Source organism: Panicum virgatum, chromosome 9N, assembly GCF_016808335.1.
Source record: "Panicum virgatum strain AP13 chromosome 9N, P.virgatum_v5, whole genome shotgun sequence".
NCBI lineage: Eukaryota > Viridiplantae > Streptophyta > Magnoliopsida > Poales > Poaceae > Panicum > Panicum virgatum.
In genome coordinates this window covers 18,753,244-18,772,783 of record NC_053153.1, presented here as the reverse complement: position 1 = coordinate 18,772,783, position 19,540 = coordinate 18,753,244, and the positions used below count along the sequence as shown (strand labels likewise).

The 19,540-nt window shown below is 47.6% G+C and overlaps 3 protein-coding genes and 1 pseudogene across 4 annotated transcripts; 3 read left to right on the top strand and 1 right to left on the bottom strand.

Moving 5' to 3' along the window:
- LOC120688547 (probable cinnamyl alcohol dehydrogenase 1) lies at positions 1-4,448 on the top strand. Of its 2 annotated transcripts, XM_039970907.1 has the most exons (8): positions 1,289-1,540; positions 1,608-1,668; positions 1,767-1,865; positions 2,277-2,390; positions 2,499-2,726; positions 3,057-3,342; positions 3,719-3,869; positions 3,959-4,443. In XM_039970907.1, the coding sequence occupies exons 3-8, from the start codon at positions 1,777-1,779 to the stop codon at positions 4,153-4,155; spliced, it is 1,065 nt and encodes a 354-aa protein (XP_039826841.1). In that variant the 5' UTR covers positions 1,289-1,540; positions 1,608-1,668; positions 1,767-1,776; the 3' UTR covers positions 4,156-4,443. The 2 variants fall into 2 exon arrangements, with proteins under 2 accessions (XP_039826840.1, XP_039826841.1); XM_039970906.1 differs by lacking the exon at positions 1,608-1,668 and having other exon boundaries at positions 1-1,540; positions 3,959-4,448.
- Positions 4,449-4,576: 128 nt separating this feature from the next.
- Positions 4,577-8,840, top strand: LOC120688544 (annotated as a pseudogene).
- A 219-nt stretch (positions 8,841-9,059) lies between these two features.
- On the top strand, positions 9,060-12,088 carry LOC120688545 (pentatricopeptide repeat-containing protein At1g09900-like). The gene is made up of 2 exons (XM_039970904.1): positions 9,060-10,979; positions 11,554-12,088. The coding sequence occupies exon 1, from the start codon at positions 9,251-9,253 to the stop codon at positions 10,952-10,954; it is 1,704 nt and encodes a 567-aa protein (XP_039826838.1). The 5' UTR covers positions 9,060-9,250; the 3' UTR covers positions 10,955-10,979; positions 11,554-12,088.
- LOC120688546 (GDSL esterase/lipase At5g55050-like) lies at positions 12,032-14,817 on the bottom strand. Its single transcript, XM_039970905.1, has 3 exons — positions 14,300-14,817; positions 13,065-13,183; positions 12,032-12,937 (listed from the first exon to the last, which is right to left on the bottom strand). Exons 1-3 carry the CDS (start codon positions 14,565-14,567, stop codon positions 12,224-12,226), a joined length of 1,101 nt encoding a protein of 366 aa, XP_039826839.1. The 5' UTR covers positions 14,568-14,817; the 3' UTR covers positions 12,032-12,223.
- Between the last annotated feature and the right edge of the window lie 4,723 nt (positions 14,818-19,540).

Below are 19,540 nucleotides of genomic sequence, written 5' to 3'. Positions count from 1 at the left end.
TCCCCGGTCACTCTCTCTCTCTCTCCTCCCTCCCTCCTCTCTCTCCCACGCACGCCGCCCTCCCCTACTCCGCCCTCTCCCACTCGCTCTGCCCCCGCCCCTCCTCCCTTCACCGACGAGCACCTGCTCTGCCCCCTGGAGGTCGCCGCTCGTCGCCATCCCCAAATTGCATCCTCCCCTGACGAATCGCTCGCGCCGGAAGCTAAAGCAGGCCGCGCAGGAAGCCAAAGCAGGCCGGACACGCCGGCGCGCAGGAAGCCAAAGCAGGCCGGAATCGCCGGCGCGCAGGAAGAAGGCGCGGCCGCGGAGGCGAGCGCCGGCGGAGGGGTGCGCGCCGCGGAGGCGAGCGCCGGCGGAGGCACGGCCTCGGCGGAGGCGCCCGTGGCGCGCCGAGCTAGCACGGCCGCGGCGTAGGCGCCCGGCGGGGAGCTCCGGCCCGAGAGCTCCTCCCTCCCTGGCACGCTCACTCCCCGGCTTCGCGCCTCCATCCTCCCTCCTCCCTCCCCCTCCCGCGGCGGCAGGGCTAGAGCTCGCGCGCGCACCGGCCGCGGCGGCGGAGCCTATCTCGGCTGCTTCGGATCCGGCGAGCGCACCGCGGGGCTCCCTCCCTCTTGCTCCTCCCTCGCCCTTCCTCCTCCATGGCGGCCGGATCCACGCAGGGCTCGCCGTCAAGGAGGTGGAGGCCATGGATGAGACGGTCCCCGCGCCGCAGCTCCGGCCGGCCCCTCCCTCCTCTCCAGCGCGGGCGGCCCTCCGTCCCCCTCCCTCCTCTCCGGCGGCGGAGAGCTGCGCAGCCCCCTCCTCCCTCCACGGCGGTACGGCGACGAGCGCGAGCTGCGCGGCAGAGGTGGAGGCAGAGGTGCGCGCGGGGCGGACCGTCGGCGACGCGCGCCGAGCTGCGCGCGGGGCAGGCCGTTGGCCATCCATGGCGCCGCGCCTCCTCTGCGGCGGGCCTGTACGACAGTGTGCGCGACGGGGGAGCCAAGCGGCGACGCCGGCGGTTGGGGACGGACGCGCGATGGACACGGGGTCCCGCGCCGCGTCCGATAGCAGCTCGTCCGTACCGCGCGGTATTTGGCGGAGCGGAGGCCGTCCGCTGCTTTAGCGTACCCGTGTAGCGCACCCGTTGCAGTAATTTTTTCGGTAGTATGGTACTGCAGTATGGCGTTGCGGATGGGTTACCGCACCCCGTACGAACAGTCTTAGCTAACAGTCTATTTGGCGTGGGCCAAACTGGGCCTTCTTGGACGGAGGAGAGACACGACATCGTCCGAGGCCGGAGAGGATTGACGCACGCGCTGATGCGCCGCTCTGTTTCAGTCAGCGATGGGACGGACGACGGTTTCAGAATTCAGATCCAGCAGCTCTCTGTCGCCGCCGTCTCCCGTCCAATCCACCAGCCGCCTTTTCCCTATATAAACCGCTATCTCCTCGCCAGTCGGGCGCGCTCCGCATCCGCCAATCCTTCGCCTACCTGCCGCCAGTGCATCGAGGAGAGTTTGGGGGACCGGCCGGCGCGGAAGGGACCGACCCCCCAGAGGTGAGGGGTTCTTTCTTTGCTCCCGTGGTGTAACCATTTCGTCTGAGGATTTCTTGAGATTTTTAAGGGACGGGGACAGAAGAGGGAATGAATAGTTGATGGAAGCAGTGTGTGCTTCACGGCGACAGGTTTATTTGGCAGAGGCGATCTGAAAATTTGAACCTCTGCTTCTGCTGGAGCCGAGCCTCCCTCTGTTTGCTGACTTGGCTTCCAATTGATTCTGCAGTTGAGTTCCCATGGCTTCTGAATCAGGGGACGGCAACTGCGATGCTTGGGCAGCGAGAGATCCTTCTGGAGTTCTCTCACCATACAAGTTTGACCGCAGGTGGTCTCCCCTTTCTGTTTTGGTTAAAAATCCAGCACCGTTTTTATTACTCTGAATACTCTCTCTCTCTCTCTCTCTCTCTCTCTCTCTGTTAGACTCTATGGAACATCTATCTATGTATGGACCGACTTGTTTCCATGACTTTATATGTACATTATGTTTGGTTTTCAGTGTGTTTCGTGCCTATTTTTTAAGTGAGCATATCAAGTAGTGCAGGTGTTTCTGCTTGTCACGTGTCAAAGTAAGGCATGCAATTGATGCTTACTACGAGTCAATGAGTGGGCATTTTAGGTCTGATGAGACTGCAGAAATTTAAGTGCACATGGCAAGCGTTTGTCTTTTGTGCGATTAGCTCGGTGGTTTCATTTTCATACCATCTTCTTATGTGAGCTACTACAATACAATTTTCAGGTCAGTGCAAAGTGGCGATGTTTCGCTGAAGATTACACACTGTGGAGTCTGTTATGCTGACGTTATTTGGACACAAAATAGGCACAATGATTCGAAATATCCTTTGGTTCCTGGGTAAGCTTTTTGGATCAATATATACATTGAATACCTCAGACAAAACAACACATCATAGTCAGGAGTGCTGACAAAGTGTTGCTCATTGTCTGAAAATGATGTTTGCAGGCATGAGATAGCAGGAGTTGTAACTGAGGTCGGTTCAGACGTCAAAGGCTTTAAAGTAGGTGACCATGTAGGTGTTGGAACCTATGTGAACTCATGCCGAGATTGTGAGAATTGCAATAGCTCTCTAGAGAACCACTGCCCAAGATCAGTTTTTACTTTCAATGGCATTGATACAGATGGCACTGTCACAAAAGGGGGTTACTCCACTCACATTGTAGTCCATGAAAGGTATGGCAGTACCACTTTAACTGACTGTTCAAACAAGATTCTGTGATATTGATGAAAAAAACTAGTTTTAGAGATGAAATGTTATATTGTTCTGTTGTAATTCCATTTGCCTATTTAATCATACTGTGTCATATTCAATATGCTATCTAATTTCTTATGATAGGTGAGTAATTTGTTTCTAGTTGTGCAACTATTTTCATCAAAGTCAATACACGATGAAAGAATAATATATAAGTCCATATAAGTAATATTATTGACATTTTGATGTTTGTCCAATACAACTTGCCTGATACCGAAACTACATTTTCTGTTGATTCAATGTCATTTCAGGTACTGCTTCAAAATACCAGATGGCTACCCTTTGGCAAAGGCAGCACCTCTTCTATGTGCCGGAATTACTGTGTATACTCCAATGATGCGACACAACATGAACCAACCTGGAAAATCACTAGGGGTCATTGGACTAGGTGGGCTGGGTCACATGGCAGTGAAATTTGGTAAAGCCTTTGGTCTTAAGGTCACAGTTTTCAGTACAAGTGAATCAAAGAGAGATGAAGCCATCAACCTCCTTGGAGCAGATAATTTTGTTATATCATCAAACACACAGCAGATGGAGGTACTGGACATTGCATGATTTTAGTGTACCTAATATGCCACATTTTTCTTCTTGATAAGATCACATAATTTTGTACTAGTAGAGAAATGGTGAGAAAGTTAGTATCATTTATAACACCATCCTTTTGGTGGAAAATGTTTTTTTTATCCATTCATTTTATCGCGAAAGATAGTGCAAATCACATTATTTTTGCAAGAAAAGAACAGATCAGTGGATCACTTTTTCTCATTTTTCTTGCTACTTGATTCTGATCCAGGTTTACAGTGCTGCATATGACCATGAATAGTTATGCTGAGAATGAAGATATGTTACTAAATAATGCTTGTTCCACTTAATCAGCAGTTGATTGTAACTATATCATTTCCTGCTTTTGCAGTCCCTCAAAAACTCTCTGCACTTCATAGTTGACACTGCTTCTGGTGACCATCCATTTGATCCGTATCTCTCACTCCTTAAGGTTGGTGGTGTGATGGCAATAGTGTGCTTTCCAAGTGAGATCAAAGTGCATCCTGCAAGCCTTAATCTTGGTAATTCTCTATTCTGATACTCATGTAGTGAAAAGAAACGTGGTAACTGAAGCTAGGCCATTTAGATCTAACCTGAACTGCCTTTCTAGGTGCACGTACCTTGTCTGGTAGTATTACTGGAGGTACAAAAGACATCCAAGAAATGGTTAACTTCTGTGCAGCAAACAAAATCTATCCAGAGATTGAGATCATCAAGATAGATTATATCAATGAGGCTCTCACAAGGCTCGTCAATCGAGACGTGAAATACCGCTTCGTAATCGACATAGAGAACTCTTTCAAGTAGCATGCCTCATTCTCATGCTCTCGTCTTTCTGTCGATGTATGAGGAAGCACGTGTGGGAATCATGTCGCCATGTCGGATAAACTTGATGTAATGCTGCATTGCATTTGTATTATTCTTATTTCTTAGTGTGTGTTGTGCGGTTACCTGCACTCCTATATACGGTTAGCGTTGCCTGCATCGTATGACCAATTGGCAGCGACGCTGTACTTGGTGTGACATTGTTGTAAATCTTATAGCAATATTAACATACATAATTATTCAACATCATCCGGATGCATGGGAACTTCACTTTCTGCACCGAATTAGCATAAACTGTAACTATTCTTCTTACATGTAAAATTTTATATTCATTTTTTTTCTCATTGACTACCAATACACAGGAATCTTAGTTGATGATAAATCAAAATAGAAAGTCAATTCAGGCTCCAAGAAGAATTGTTCTCTGCTTTATTTTCAAGTATTGATGTGGCAGAGAGTCCACCATAACATGCTATATATGATTCCTTCCTGATCCCTTTCACACCAGGGCGCTGGTCTCTTCGACTGAAAACCAGTTTGCCAAACCAGCCTTGGGCCACTAAACGATTAGACAAGTGTGGTACATATAGAAGTAATAGCCTCCATGTGCATTGCCCTATCATACAGCAAAGTCAATGCTCTCCACTCCAGGCCTAACGTTGTACTGACTTTTGTTATTTGGGATTGCAAGCCCCATCCTACAGTTTAGTCAACCCAAATTCTTTCAGCTAGCAGGAAGGAGCTGGAGTGGAGAGATGGCTGGTCTGATTGCATCTGGAATCATCAAATGGACAGCAAGCAAGCTTGCTTCCTTGGTTTCTCCACCGATCGGGCCTCCATCCTCTTCATCTGACGAGCAGCAAACTTCTGCAATCAGAGATGTGCAGATGCTGCAGAGGAGGATGGCCTCGGTCCAGCGCTCACTGGAGGCAATAGATGAGGATAGCATCAGAGATGAGTCTGGAAGGCTTCGACTGAGGGAGCTCCAGCAGTTCGCCTATGATGCGCAGGATGCTATCGATGAGTACAAGTTTGAGCTGCTGCGTCGTAGGATGGATGATCCAGACAGTCGTCCTGAAGACAGAAGCGCACGTAAACGCAAGCGCAAGGGCGACAAGAAGGTACTTGTAGTTGCTTCCCTGACACTTTGATTTTCATTTGTTGATCACAAGGATGTTGATTACCTTGTATTCTTTTCAAACTGTAGTGTTAGACATGTTTACTACTATATTGTTATGGGAGGAGGGCATGATAAACGAGATTAGGTCCAGTGCATCTTTTTAGTGGTGCTGCATTAAATTCAATTTACTAAATAATGACAAAGGTACAAATACAAATACAAATACAAATATAGATATCAGATTCTGTTTGACTAAAGTTTTTCGTTCCAGGAACCAGAAACAGACCCTGTGATGGTTCCAGTTCCAGATGAATTGGCCCTCAGGGTAAAAAGAATTCTTGAAAGATTTAAGGAGATCACAAAGGCATGGAATGATCTCTATCTGGATGAGGCAGATGCACCATTTAGGGAGGAGGAGGAAGACTTTCTGCCAAGGCCAACTACCCCACATGTCGAGGAACCGATTGTTATTGGCAGAGATGATGATAAGGAAAACATAGTCAAGTTGTTGCTCTCAATGAATGGAGCTTGCGGAGAAAATAATGCATCAGTTCTTCCTATAATTGGGATGGGAGGAGTAGGGAAGACAACACTTGCTCAAATAGTTTACAATGATCCAAGGATCACAAAGCAATTTGAGCTGATGGGATGGGTCCATGTATCAGAGAACTTTGATCTTAAAAGCATCATGAGCAAAATTATTATTTCATTTACAAGAAAACCTTGTCAGATAACAGAATTGGACCAGTTAGAGTATATGCTGATGGAACAAGTTGTTGGCAGAAAGTTCTTACTAGTTCTTGATGATGTATGGAGCGAAAGGAAGGACCTTTGGGATGCCTTGCTATCAGCGATGTCGACTGCACAATTAGGGGCAATACTTGTAACTACCCGCAACATAAATGTGTCATCAGTTTTCCAGACAATGCCTCCCTACCATGTGGGCTGCTTACCTTTTGATGAATCTTGGCAGCTATTTAAGCAGTTGGCCTTTTGTCGCCAAGATCAAAATATAGAAAAAGCCTTTGAAGAAATTGGCAGAAAAATTGTTCAGAAATGCGGAGGCCTGCCTTTGGCAGTCAAAGCAATCGGAAGCGCACTTCGCTTTGAAGAAGATGAGGAGACATGGACTGATATATTGGATAGTGAACATTGGGACTTACCAATAAGGGAGGATATTGTGTTGCCAACCTTAAAGTTGAGCTATGTCCGTATGCCGATTCATCTGAAACGGTGCTTTGTTTTCTTCACGCTCTTCCCCAAGGGGCATATTTTCTTGAAGGAAAATGTCATATATCTCTGGACATCTTTGGGCATCCTTAAGCAGACTAGCCATCAAAACCCTGAGAACATTGGCAATCGATATTTTAATGACTTGTTGCACAGAACTATGGTTCAGAGAGTACTACTTGATGAAGGACACAATTGCTTCACCATACATGACCTTTTCCTTGATTTGGCCAAATTTGTCTCAGGCGAAGATATTTTGAAATTGGATACTCAATACATGCCTTACTTAAATGACGCATCACAAAATCTTAGGTATTTATCCTTGGCTGTGAGTTCTTCGGATCATACGATATTAGACCTGCATACCTTGCCAGTTACTGGAGGTCTTAGGGTACTTAAAGTTATAAATGCTTTGGACGATAACAAGAGGCATTATTCTTCTCTTTTCAAAAATAACAGAAGATGCTTCTCCAAGTTGTTCTCTCATCATATCAACGTTATACTTCCGGAGGATCTAAGGGGTCTCCGACATCTGAGAGCCTTAGATTTAAGTCGTAGTGCATTGACATCATTGCCAGAGTCAATAGGAGAACTGAAGCTACTTAGGTACCTCTGTATTTTTCAAACACGAATTGCCAAGCTACCTGAATCAATGTGCAGCCTATATAACTTAAAGGTTTTGGATGCAAGAACTAACATGCTTAGAGAGCTTCCACAAGACATTCAGAAGTTGGTCAGCCTTCAGCATTTCTGTTTAGATCTCTGGTCTCCTCTATCCATGCCAACAGGAATTGGGAAGTTAACAAGGCTAAAAACATTGACAAGATATAGTGTGGGAACTGGCAACTGGCACTGCAACATTGCTGAACTACACCATTTGGTGAACATTCATGGAGAACTTTGCATCACAGGGCTAAGTCGAGTCACCAACATTGATGATGCTTAGACAGCAAACCTGGTCAGTAAAAAGCATTTGCAAATTCTGAGATTGGACTGGTCTGCTGGATTCTACGCTGCTGAATGTGAACATATTGTTAATCAGAATAATGTGACATCAGCACCAGAATTGGATGAGGATGTATTTGAGAGCTTAAAGCCACAGAGGAACCTTGAGGAGCTAGAGGTAGTCAACTATAGTGGCTACAAATATCCAAGCTGGTTGGGTGATCCTGCCTTCTCACGTTTAGCCAAGGTGACATTATGGAAGCAAAAATGCAAGTTTCTTCCAGCTCTTGGTCAACTGCCTCAACTCCGTGAACTTGTAATCATCCATATGGAATGTGTAGAGCGAATTGGGCGAGAGTTTTATGGCCAGGATTCCATGGAGCCATTCCCAGCTCTGGAGAAACTAGAGTTTCAGGACATGCCAAACTGGGTGGAGTGGTATGAAATTTCTGAAAATGAGTTCCCTTCTCTTTGTGAGTTGAAAATCAAGGATAGTAATGAATTGAGAATTCTTCCAAAAAAATTGCCATCCAATCTGAAGAAGTTGGTCATCATGAATTGTGAGAAGGTGGTTAGACTTCCAGCAGTTCCATGCCTCGCTCACTTAGTCTTGAAGGGCAACATTGGTGAAGAAACTGTAAGAAGTTGTCTGAATTTTCAACTCCTCAGGACATTAAAAGTTTGTTCTTGAGAAAAGCAGAGGAGATCAAACTTGAAAACTTGCCAATGCTTGAGGGACTAGCGATCACCGGATGCAAACAGCTGTTCTCTATAGAAGGACTGTGCAGTGTTGAATCCCTCAGCCTTCTGAAGATAAAAGATTGCCCAAACCTGCAACTCCCTTTAAAACCACTCCCACAGAAGGTTCAACAATCTACTGTCACAAACTGTCCTCAATTGCAAGAATGGCCCGAGTGGCAGCAAGCTCAAATGCCAGGACCCCAATATCAGGTACAGACATGCTGATGTCTCTGAATTAATATTCATTTGTCAACTATCAGTTGCTGCTCGCATTCGGATCATATAACTGATTAAGATCTTGCAAACGCAGCTAGAAGAACATGATGGTGCAAGCTATGATCAAGAGGTAGTCGAAGCTATAAGGGATGATAGCGAGGACGATTTTGAAGTTTTCAGCGAGGATGAAGATGATGATTTCTACGACAGAATGTTGGAAGCTGGGCAATCAAGTGGAATGGCCATCGATTACAGCGATGGCAGTGATTATGCTTGATGAACATATAAGAAAAGTGTAAACCATCAACAAAGAAGAGCACAACACCATCCAAATGTCGCAATTTTCTGATATTCTGACTGGTCTATTACTGTCGTTCTAGGCGTGATAAGGATTTTTTTAATAGTTCTGGTAATATAATTATTATTCTTTTTTTATGGGAAACTAATTAATTATTCTAATAGTACATGGCACTATGAAAAACTAAAGTAAGCATTTACTGAAAGTAACTGTGGGCTCTGAAAGTACTGAAAAACTAAAGGTTAGCCATCTCGGGGGTGGGCCGTGGGCTACTGCAAAGAGAGATCACTCACATTTTGGAAGCCGTGGCGATTTCGTTTCGTCCCATTGACCGAGCAAGCGGCGCGGCTCTTTGGTTTGTGCTTTGGCAGTGAAAGGTTAACTGGATTCAGCTCCCCCCACGGCGCCGCCGCCGCCGCCGACACCTCCATGCCCCGCCCGGCGGCCGCCGCAGCTCCCCTTCGGTGGCGACCATCGCACGCGCAGCCGCTCTCTCCCCTGCCGCTCGGCTCCTCCTCCGCCAGCGCATGGGTTCCTCCGCCGCCGCCCACCTCGTCATGCCCTTCCCCTCCTCGTCTTCCTCCGACGACTCCGACGATGTCGACGAAGCCAGGATCCTCCCGCCCTCGCCCGCGCTGGAGCCGGAGGCAGCCTCCCCGCCCCCGCCCCCTCAGCCGCAGCAGCAGCAGCCGGCGCAACGGTGGCTGGACCTGGAGCGCGACTGCAACATGGCAATGAAGGCGCTGGCGCGCGCGGGGGACGTCGCGCAGGTCGCCGACCTCTTCGCCGAGCTCGCGCAAGCCGCCTCGGCCGCCGGCGCGGCGCCGGGCGTCCTCTGCTACAACACGCTCCTCAACGCGCTCGCGGAGGACGGCCGCGCGGCGGAGGCCCGCGAGGTGTTCGACGGAATGCTCGCGGCCGGGGTGGCGCCCACCGCGTCGTCCTTCAACATCCTCGTCAAGCTCTACGCGTGGCGGACCGCGGAGTTCCACCTCGCGTACGACGAGATCCGCGGGATGCGGGGCCACGGGGTGGTGCCTGACGTAGGCACCTACTCCACGCTCGTCACCGGGCTGTGCCGCGCGGGGAAGCTTGACGAGGCGTGGGGCGTGCTCGATTGGATGCTGCAGGAGGGGTGCCGCCCGATGGTGCACACCTACACCCCCATCTTGCAGGGTTATTGTCGCGATGGCCATATTGAGGAGGCTAGGAAGCTCATAGACTTTATGGAGGGTGCCGGTTGCCCACCCAATTCTGTCACTTACAATATTCTGATCAAGGCATTATGTGATGATGGCAGATTCGATGAAGTCGAGCAGGTTTTGGTTGAGATTAAAACTAAGGGCCTCAAGCCCAGTTCAGTGACCTATAATACATATATGGATGCTCTCAGCAAGAAAGGCATGGGTGAGAAAGCACTTCGGCTGGTTGAGGATATGCAATGTGAAGGTTTGAAACTCACAGCTTTTACTTTGAGTATTGTCATAAACTGCTGTTGCTGGAACTCAAAGTTTTCAAAAGTCATTCCCTTATTAGAGAGGAGCACAGAGTTAGATTGGTGTGCTGCTGTTGTTGCATACAACACTGTGATGAGCAGACTATGTGACACAGGCAGATGGTTGGCTATTCTGGAGCTCTTGGCATACATGATCAAGAAAGGCATCATCCCGAACACGCGTACATTCAACATTTTGATTAATAGTTTTTGCACCAGGGGAAAGCTTTCTGTAGTAAAAAAATTGGTTTTTAATCATGGGTTTCCTGCAAATGTTGTGACATACAATACGCTTATCCATTGGTCTTACTATCATGGGAAGGCTAGTGATGCGGACAGCATGTTTGAGTACATGAGAGAAGTAGCCAACATTGCTCCGGATGAAGTCACCTATACCATAATGGTTGATGGATTATGCCGACAAGGAGAATTTGATAAGGCTACTGATTGTTTTAAAGAATCTCTCAAGAGTAGACTGTCAAAGGATCTTCTTACTGCCCTTATAAACAGGCTTGGTCGCAAGGAAAGAATCTTGAACATCCTTGATATATTCGAGGAAATTGAAAGAAGAGGTTTTGTTCATAATCACATGATATTTGAGGGTACAATTAGATCATTTTGTAGGTTTGGTTTTCGTCAGTACACAAAGATGTTTAATCTGGAATTTCTTCTTGAGGGAATTTTGGGACCTGGCAAGGAAGTATATCCTGCCCATAAGGGTCGAGGAAAGAGATAAATGAGCACAGGCAAGATGGCGACTGGTAAATACCTCTTTCATGTTTGTTGCCAAATACTGAAATACATATGACTAGTGATAGGAAGCTTCTATATGGATTACAACACTATATCTCATATGCGAAACTACAGTTCTTTTTTCTGGGAGACATTTCTGTGAACTTTGAAAAAACTAAAGACAAGTATTAGAAGGACCATTAGAGTGGAATGGTAGCTAGTGGGTGGTCATGATTTAGTCCTCAATGTGTGCTTCAAAAAGTTTGCCATTATTCCTGATATTGTTGAGCCAAGACGGATCTTATTGAATTTCAGTTACATTAGTTTGTGAAGTTAAACACTGTTATTTCACACATTTAGCATTGAAACTTCTTCAATGTTGCTGTTGGGACTTGGTGCTTTTGCTTGACCAGAATTTTCCCCCTGGGTGAGCAGATCCATCTACTAAGTGATCAGCATATTAAGTCCAATTTGGTCATTCATTTGAGTTTTGCAGTAATTTCTGTTGCAGCTGCATTGCATCTCAGTCGAAATTTGCCAGATTTTGAATCGCAAATACTTCATTGGAACTGTAATAAGAGTAGCCAATACCTTAACCTACAGGGACCCCGGTACCCATGCAATGGCGGAAGCTGGTGTCGGCGGCGGAGGCAGCCTGCGTTGAGGACAAGGAATCCGGCGCTGGCGGAGGTAAAGGCACCGTGCACGGTGCACCTGGTGAGCAGTGGTCAGTCAGTGGACGGGAGGGAGGAGCCACTTGGCAGTGGTGCAGACTACCTGAGCAGACGCATCACGCATATACTGAGATTAGGGAATGGGCTGGATTTGTCTGGGCTTTATTCTAAGTGGACCAAATCCAAGATGGGCTTTGATCCAGCTCTTTCCGATGAGTTGTGAAATGTAACATCGTCGCCAAAAAACAGCCAGGGTGTGAAATACAGGACAGATTGCCAGTTAGATGAGGTGAAGTTTCTCTAGTTTTTTTAGTCGCTTCAAGAGCAAGAATACAATACAATTTACTACTAACAGATAACGTTGTGCCCATGACGGTTTTTTTGTCAAATAACTGTAGTGTGTATAATTGACTGTAAATCATACTTTGCTTTTTTTTTCTTTGATTATGATGTATTATACTTCAGCTAAATCCCTAGTACATGCACAACCAAGCTTCTATGATGGCCATATACGTATATATCCTTTGGTTTCTTCTATCACCACAATATAGTCTATACACAACACCTATATATACTCTGGATCTCTGATTGCAGGTTGCCTACAGAGCACTGAGCTGCCTGATGTTGATGGGGAAGATGAGCGGCGCCGACCCGTCGAACGCCGTGCTGGTGAGCTTCCGCGCGGTGGTCTCCGTGGGGTGGTAGAAGTCCCAGAAGACGTGGCTGGTCCTGTTGGCGCAGTAGAAGCTCAGCGGCGTGCACCCGATCTTGGCGTTCATGTCGCCGAGCCCGCAGCACGCCGCCCTGGCCTCAGCGAACCCGTACTTGGCCGGCTGGTCGATGAACCGGAGCAGCGCCGCCGAGGAGTCGAAGAGCGCGTAGCGCATGTCCGGGTGGCGCGCCGCCATGGCGCCCAGGAGCGACGCCGCGGCGGCATTGTACCGGACGGAGACGCCGTTGGCCACGGCGCTGCAGTCCTTGGAGGCGCTCAGCTCCCGCAGCGACGGGCAGCAGCCGACGGGCCCCGTGCCCAGGAACACCAGCTTGCGCGCGCCCAGGTCGTAGAGCCGCTGCAGCTGGCCCGTGAGCGCCTGGATCAGGGCGTCCACGAACTGCTGCGACGGGTCGCCGGCGCCGGTGGCCGTGGCGGAGCTGGACCTGGCGTAGTGGATGATGTCGTTGCTGCCGATGGTGACGGCGAAGAGGGACTTGGACAGGTGCGCCGCCGCCTGCGCCTGGCCCAGGCTCTGCGCCAGGGACGCCGACACCGACGACAAGTAGTCGATCTGCTTGTCGAAGCTGATGCATTGGTCCTGCACGGCATCATATCATTCATGTCGATCGGACGTCAGTTCGGTGTTCTTAACAATAAGAATTATTCTTCTTCGACTGATCAAACTTTTCTCTGAAATGGCAATAATGTTTTGAAGATTGGCGCACCTTGTTGGTGGAGTTGAGGACGCCGGCACCACCGGAAGCGAAGTTGACGCCGTTCGCGTAGTTGGCGTTGCTGGACAGGGCGAGGTATGGCGGCGGGCTCGCCACCCCAAGGTTGTCGGCTGCATGAACACCAAATATAGAGACTTAATAAAATATTCCTGATCAATGAGGCCTTATCATGCTCTGCTCAACCAGGCATTCACATGACTTGCCATACATGCTTGAAACACTCTTGTATTCAACATTATTTCAGGGTGTCACAGTTGGAATGTGAGAAAAATTATGAAATTATAGATCGGAGGCACCTGGTTTTCGAAAAAGATCGGTCAACCAAGACAGCTAAGTTCAATCATAGATAAGAAAAAAACCAATGACAAATAAATTCTACTCGGAAATTCAGCTGTCGACATCAAACGCGCATGACAGGTCATGCAAGCAAGAATTTTGTTAACGTATTGCACCACATGCCGGGTCCTCCTTTCTGAACTTATTTGACCCGCGAAAGACAAATGCACAATGGCGCCAAAATGGGCTTATCGGATGACTGGTCACCAAGCGACATTTTTTCTTTTGTTTATTTCAGATGGGAAAAAAAGCATGGCATGCACAAAAATAAATAAATAAATAAATCAAGATAACAAGAAATGTGAGGATTTCTCTTGGTCCCAGATGTTTCATATATTGGGCTAGCTACACCACTTATCTCAGATAGATGGGGAACACAAAATTGTTATAATCACCGCAAGAAATTAATTTGCAAAATATCGTTGCTCCAACTTTAGAATATTCTTATATGAAAAAAAAGGAGAAAATAAAGAATTATACTTCACATGCGTATGCTGAAGTACAAAGTGATTGCATGCATGCATGCATGAGACTACGTCAAATGTTTAGAAAGTGATCGTGACATTGCAGCCGGTGTTGTTAAGTGAGGCTGCTGCCACATTATTCATATATACTAATAAAGTTTTTAGTCAAAATAAGCTGGATTATTATCGTTTTCGCATGACGAGCTGTGTGCTGACATAGTAAGTTTTGGTGCAGTTTTGCAAATTTTAACGGTTTAGTTTAAACTGACTTACAGACCTTGTGACGTGCTAGCTAGCTTCAAATAATAGGACACAAGGACTAACACATAAACCAATGCATAGTACTCCACCAGATGCAGGTAACGAACAGTGACGATCCTACTAGTACTTATTGGAACAATGAACACATCAATCGATGAGACTCACCGAGGAAATCGACGGAGTTCTTGCCGTTGCTGAACCGGCCGGTGGCCTTGCCCCCCGGGAAGTCGATGCCGTTGTGCGGGAAGTCCGCCCTGAGGATGGTCGGCAGGTGGTTGTTGTTCCCGACGTCCGCGAGGGAGTCGCCCAACACGTAGATCGCCGGCACGGGCGCCGCCGTGGTCGTCGCCGCCAGGAACGAAGCTGCCGCCACCAAGGCAACGACAGTCATGGACCAAGACGAGGAGGAGGCGGCCACGGTAGCAGCGCCCATTGCACTCGCGCACTGTCTCTGACCGCACACAACGGTGTCGATCACGGCCGGTGATGAGCTGATCGTCGGACAGTTGTTGCTACGTGATCGATCGGAGTGATGAAGCAAGGTATGAGCTCCGGGGAGGCCAATTTATAGGAGCGAGCAAGCTAGCGAGGAACCTGAAGCTTTGAGGTCGCGAGGAGGGAGATGGATAGGTGTGGACCGGGAGAGGGGGAGGCGGTGGACGTACGCAGCAGTTGTCAAGCAGCGTGTGTGTATGAGTTGTGTGGCGTCGTGTGGAGAAGACGGCCTCGACCGGCATGGCGCGCGCGATCGAGCGTGCGGGACGGGGCGTATCGCTATCACGCATGATGGGTCCTCTTCCTGAGCTCTTGTCTATTTGATTCCATCAATTTGGCGACGGCGTACGCGCGCCTCTGCTGCGGGGAGTATTCACATCCCGGTCCAAGTGTTTAATATAATTATCCGTAGTACTTAACAAATGCCCCGTTCGGCTGAGCTAAAAAGACGGCGCTGGGCAGCCGTTCGGCAGATCATGTGCAGCCAGCCGTTCTTTCCTTCAGTCAATTCCTTCAGCTTCATCCAGCACGAACAGTAAATTCCAGCTTTTACTGTGCATTCCGGCCATCAGCCCAGCCCAGCCAGTGATTTTTATCTCAACCGAACGGGGCCGCTGTGCTGAGTGGTGAGTGCTGACGATTAGAATGTGTGTGCGTGATTGAATAATATTTAATGTACCGACATTGTCTCATTTAGTTTTTCCTTTTGAGACAATCATTGTCCTTTAGTTTGATCCTATATATACAGTATGAGCTAGCGCATGGAGCTCGTGGACGGAGGCCGATACTCACCATATAACTTGCGTTAAAAGATAAAAATAAATACTGTAGCAAAACACTGCTGCATGGGTACTGTTTGATACTTAGCACATGTATTGTTCATACAGATCTAACCGTTCATTTTGTGATGGACGGCTTTCAGGAAGTGGTAAGTTGACTAAATCTGAATGCATCCAAACATGCAATGCGTTCTTCGGAGATTGAAGCAGCTAGCCTTTCTCACTTCCCACTGATAATTTCAGGCAGCAGGGAGCCAGGGACAGATCGATTGAGCAGCTAGCTAGCTGCTAGCTAGGTCGTCCCAGCCGATGTACAGATCGATTGAACCAGATCAGATCAGATCGAAGCAGCAGCGCCAGACTGAATCTACATATAATGCCACCGCTGTCGCTGGAGGCAGAAAGCGAGGTGGAAAACGCGGAAGCAGCGCAGGCCGGGGCCGACGACATTGAGAACCGACGGCGGCGCTGCACGGGGCACGGCATGGTGCAAGCGACGGCTGCGGCGGCGACGACTAACGGATCGCCGGATCCGATCAAGACGAATCTGAGCTCAAGCAACGTGTACATGTACTGTGCCGGTGTGTCACTGTACCCCTTTATTTGACTAGCTATAGGCTTTCATTAAATTCGGAGAGAAAGCAAGCAAGCAACAAGCATGCAGATTCTCCTTTCACATGCTGATGTGCACCTGTGCTAGCTGCTTGCAGAAGCTTCTGCAAGCACCCTTCCTGCTGCTGCTAGCTTTTGCCTATCATCGTCTGTATGCCGCGTTCTGTTGTGTCCACACGGCAAGGAGATCGATCGAGAGAGGGAACAGATTATTCTGCTCTGAGTTGGCTGATAGATACTCCGGCCGGAATGTTAGGAGTTTGGAGCTTATTGGGGACCATGATGAATGCGGCGTACCAGGCTACCAGTCCATCATCCATGTCTGATTGATCTGGAGAATACACACGCACTGTCTGTGGCCCGCACAGCGAGTGCGTGCTGAGTGATTTCTTGCGCGCGGCCGGATCGGATTCGTGTGTGACGCCGTGTTCTTTCTGTTGGAATTGATCTCGGGTTGGACTAAGCTCAACTGCAAGAGTCCAACTCGAACTTCCCCACGCGTTTTGATCGAGGACGTCCAACTCTCCATTGCTTGGTGGGCTCCTATCGCACAGCGCAAGAATAAATAGAGGTGAAAGCTGGGGCTCTCGATACGAGTTTCATCGGGCCACCGGTTTTCCCACCGACAAAACCCTAAGCCAATCTAAGGGTGCGCTAGAGCCCACCGTCGACCCCTCTACACCGCCGCCGCTGTCCAAGAGCAGATCTACACCAAGGAACCCGGGATGGCGAGTGGCTCAAGCTCCGCACGTGAAGATTGTTTCCTCTCTCCCTCTCCATTCTTGGTTCCAGATCTAGGATTTGTTATAATATTTGAAGATAAATGGAAACCCGTGTTGATCTATGCACTATGTGGGTGTTTAGTTGGTGAAAAAGTTTGAATTTAGCTACTGTAGCACATTTCGTTGTTATTTGACAATTTATGTCCAATCATGAATTAATTAGCATCATTAGATTCATCTCGTAGGAATCAGTTAGACTATGTAATTAGTCATTTTTTCAACTGTATTTAATGCTCCATGCATATGTTCAAAAATTCAATGTGACAAGTACTGCACAAATTTTTTTTTTGAACTAAACGCAACCTATGTGATCTTGTGTTTCTGACACTTCGCTTCATCACATCTATATATGTGCATGCATATATTTGTGCGCATCATCGAATGGATAGCCACAGCTGTTGACGTGACAGCGTGTGTTGACGTGGCCATGGGTCGGAACCGACGACCTTACGAGCGAGTTCCTGTTTGCCGTTTATTTGGATCGATGCAAGTGAGTTGCGATGCAGGCTGTTAGACCGTCCACAGTGGAGGGAGCAAATGAAGGAGCAAATATACTATTTTGCATTGTAGATGTACTGTTTGGCACTGTAGACAGAAAGGGCGTGAGAAACGAGGAGGGAGCAAATTTGCTCTTGCTCCCTCCGCTGTGGTCAGCCTTAGCATCTAGACCCTGAGGGTGTGAAAAGAAGTCCATGGATTTTTTTTATTAACAGCAATGGAAATCCAAATATACACCTGTGCGAAAAGAAAAAAGTTCCATGTAGGCTGCTCTTTTCTGCACAACAAAGCAGTTGGCACCGCGTCATAGTGAAGAGCGATGGCGAAACTCTCTTATTAATTCGCAGTCCAATTACTACGTGCTGCACTTTATATCGACCTGAGCAGAATAATTAATTAAGGTCAAGCTACAAGCTACAAAAAAAGGCAGCTCATTCCAAAAAAAAAACCGCATGCGCAATCGAAATTCGGCATTTGTTTTCTTAGTTATTATGTAGTATAAAGTTAGGCCCACTTGGTGAAAAGTGCAAAATATTAACTCGACTAGCAAGCTCAGCCCAACAATTGTGCTGGCCCAATAAACCTATCTGTTTTCCTTACTAGGCCAGCCAGGTTTCTGCACAGAAGTTTTGCCCTAGTACTATGTACACCGTACAGAGCAGCCTCACGTTCACCGGCGAGACCAAGGGCGCGTCTCCGGCGAAGGCGACGGCCGTGTGCTTCCGCGCCGTGGTCTCCGTCGGGTGGACGAGGTCCCAGAAGACGTGGCCCGTCCTGTCCGGGCACACGGAGCTCACCCGCCCGCACCGGTGTACATGGCCTCTTGTTGTCCCCGTCTCCCCGAGGCCGCAGCACGCCGTCCACCTCAGAAATAGTGCGTACCCTGTTGTCGTGTCACGCAGCAAGAAATAGTGAGAACCACACAAAACTTACTCAAAATTGTTCACAGAAATCGGTTGGACATTTGAAGCAAATTTGCATCGATGGTTCATCATCAGTCGGTGTGGATTGGTCTGCGGCGTAGTACCATTCCCTGGCTCGTCGACGTACCGCATCAGGCGTGCCGGAGAAAATTCTAGACGGCAGCTGAGGTGCAGACATACTACATGCATACTATGGCCCCGTTTAGATTGCAAAATTGTTTGGGCAAAGCCAAAAAGCTGCAGGTGGCAGGTGAGCTTGAAAAAAAGTTCGGTGCACACAAGTTTGGGTGGCGTTTAGTTCCCAAACTTGTTTGAGACGGCAGCTGCACATTTATCATTTTGCCCTCATTTAATGCAGCCACGTACACACACATGCAGTCACAGGGCATGGGCAAAAGTTACGCCCTTGGGTGGGCTCGAACAGTACAATCCCGTGATTGAATAGTTGCAGGCCGAAAATTTTTGGGTGGCATTTAGATGGCCGAACAAAGCAGGCCGAAATTTTTTGGGCCAGACCAAAATATTTTGCCAACTGAACGGGGCCTATAAAATAATAGGTACCAAGTGGACAAAGTGTCATTTGTTCCAGCAAACTAACACATTAATCTCAGTATCTCACAAGTGACGAAAGTACTTGAAAGTTTTCCTCATAAATCTCAACTAAATCTGTGATTGGTAAGTTTCCATTGCTTTTTCCTATTACATATCTTTCCCTATATATTTCCTCTATTTCGATATGCATTCGTGTCATCAACAGTAAACAATACAAAATAAGTACTCCAGTGCCAAATTGAGTTACCGTAATAGAAAAAGAGTAGCTTTCAGAGTCATAATTTACATGAATCAAACGAGGATAAAAGTGGTTCGGCATTAAGTTGCCGAAAAACGGAACAAAAGGGAGTGACGTGACAATAACAGTGATGGGACTATAAACCTATCCCAGGACATCTTTCCAAGGCAAAAAAGAAGCAAAGCAATAAGTACGACTCCTTCATTCTTCTCATGAGCACTGTTAATTGACCAACACTGATTCAAGCACCAAATATAAAAATAGAAAATGTACCTTAACAGACTTCAATCATAAAATTATTTTATATTTCACAACATTGACTAATTCTTTAACTATTATTCTCTATTGTATACACAGGTGCTGTTAGAGGAGCACAATGATGGATCTTTTAGAAAGAAAGAAAAAAGAAGCATCCCTTGAATTCTGGTAGAAGAGGCTTTTGTGAACTTTAATAGGCATTCCTAGAGCATTTAAATATCGCAGATATGGCACTTCTATTTCAACCAAAAAACAGTTGAAGACATGAA

What these genes read in the sequence shown, in the direction of transcription:
- LOC120688545 (XM_039970904.1), top strand. Translation starts at nt 9,251, where the DNA reads ATGGGTTCCTCCGCCGCCGCCCACCTCGTCATGCCCTTCCCCTCCTCG.
- LOC120688546 (XM_039970905.1), bottom strand. Translation starts at nt 14,567, where the DNA reads ATGGGCGCTGCTACCGTGGCCGCCTCCTCCTCGTCTTGGTCCATGACT. An exon ending in GAACTCCGTCGATTTCCTCG is followed by an intron (nt 13,184 to 14,299) that starts GTGAGTCTCATC and finishes GTGTTCATGCAG; the next exon opens with CCGACAACCTTGGGGTGGCG. An exon ending in TCCTCAACTCCACCAACAAG is followed by an intron (nt 12,938 to 13,064) that starts GTGCGCCAATCT and finishes GATGCCGTGCAG; the next exon opens with GACCAATGCATCAGCTTCGA.
- LOC120688547 (XM_039970906.1), top strand. Translation starts at nt 1,777, where the DNA reads ATGGCTTCTGAATCAGGGGACGGCAACTGCGATGCTTGGGCAGCGAGA. An exon ending in CCATACAAGTTTGACCGCAG is followed by an intron (nt 1,866 to 2,276) that starts GTGGTCTCCCCT and finishes TACAATTTTCAG; the next exon opens with GTCAGTGCAAAGTGGCGATG. An exon ending in CAAACACACAGCAGATGGAG is followed by an intron (nt 3,343 to 3,718) that starts GTACTGGACATT and finishes CTGCTTTTGCAG; the next exon opens with TCCCTCAAAAACTCTCTGCA.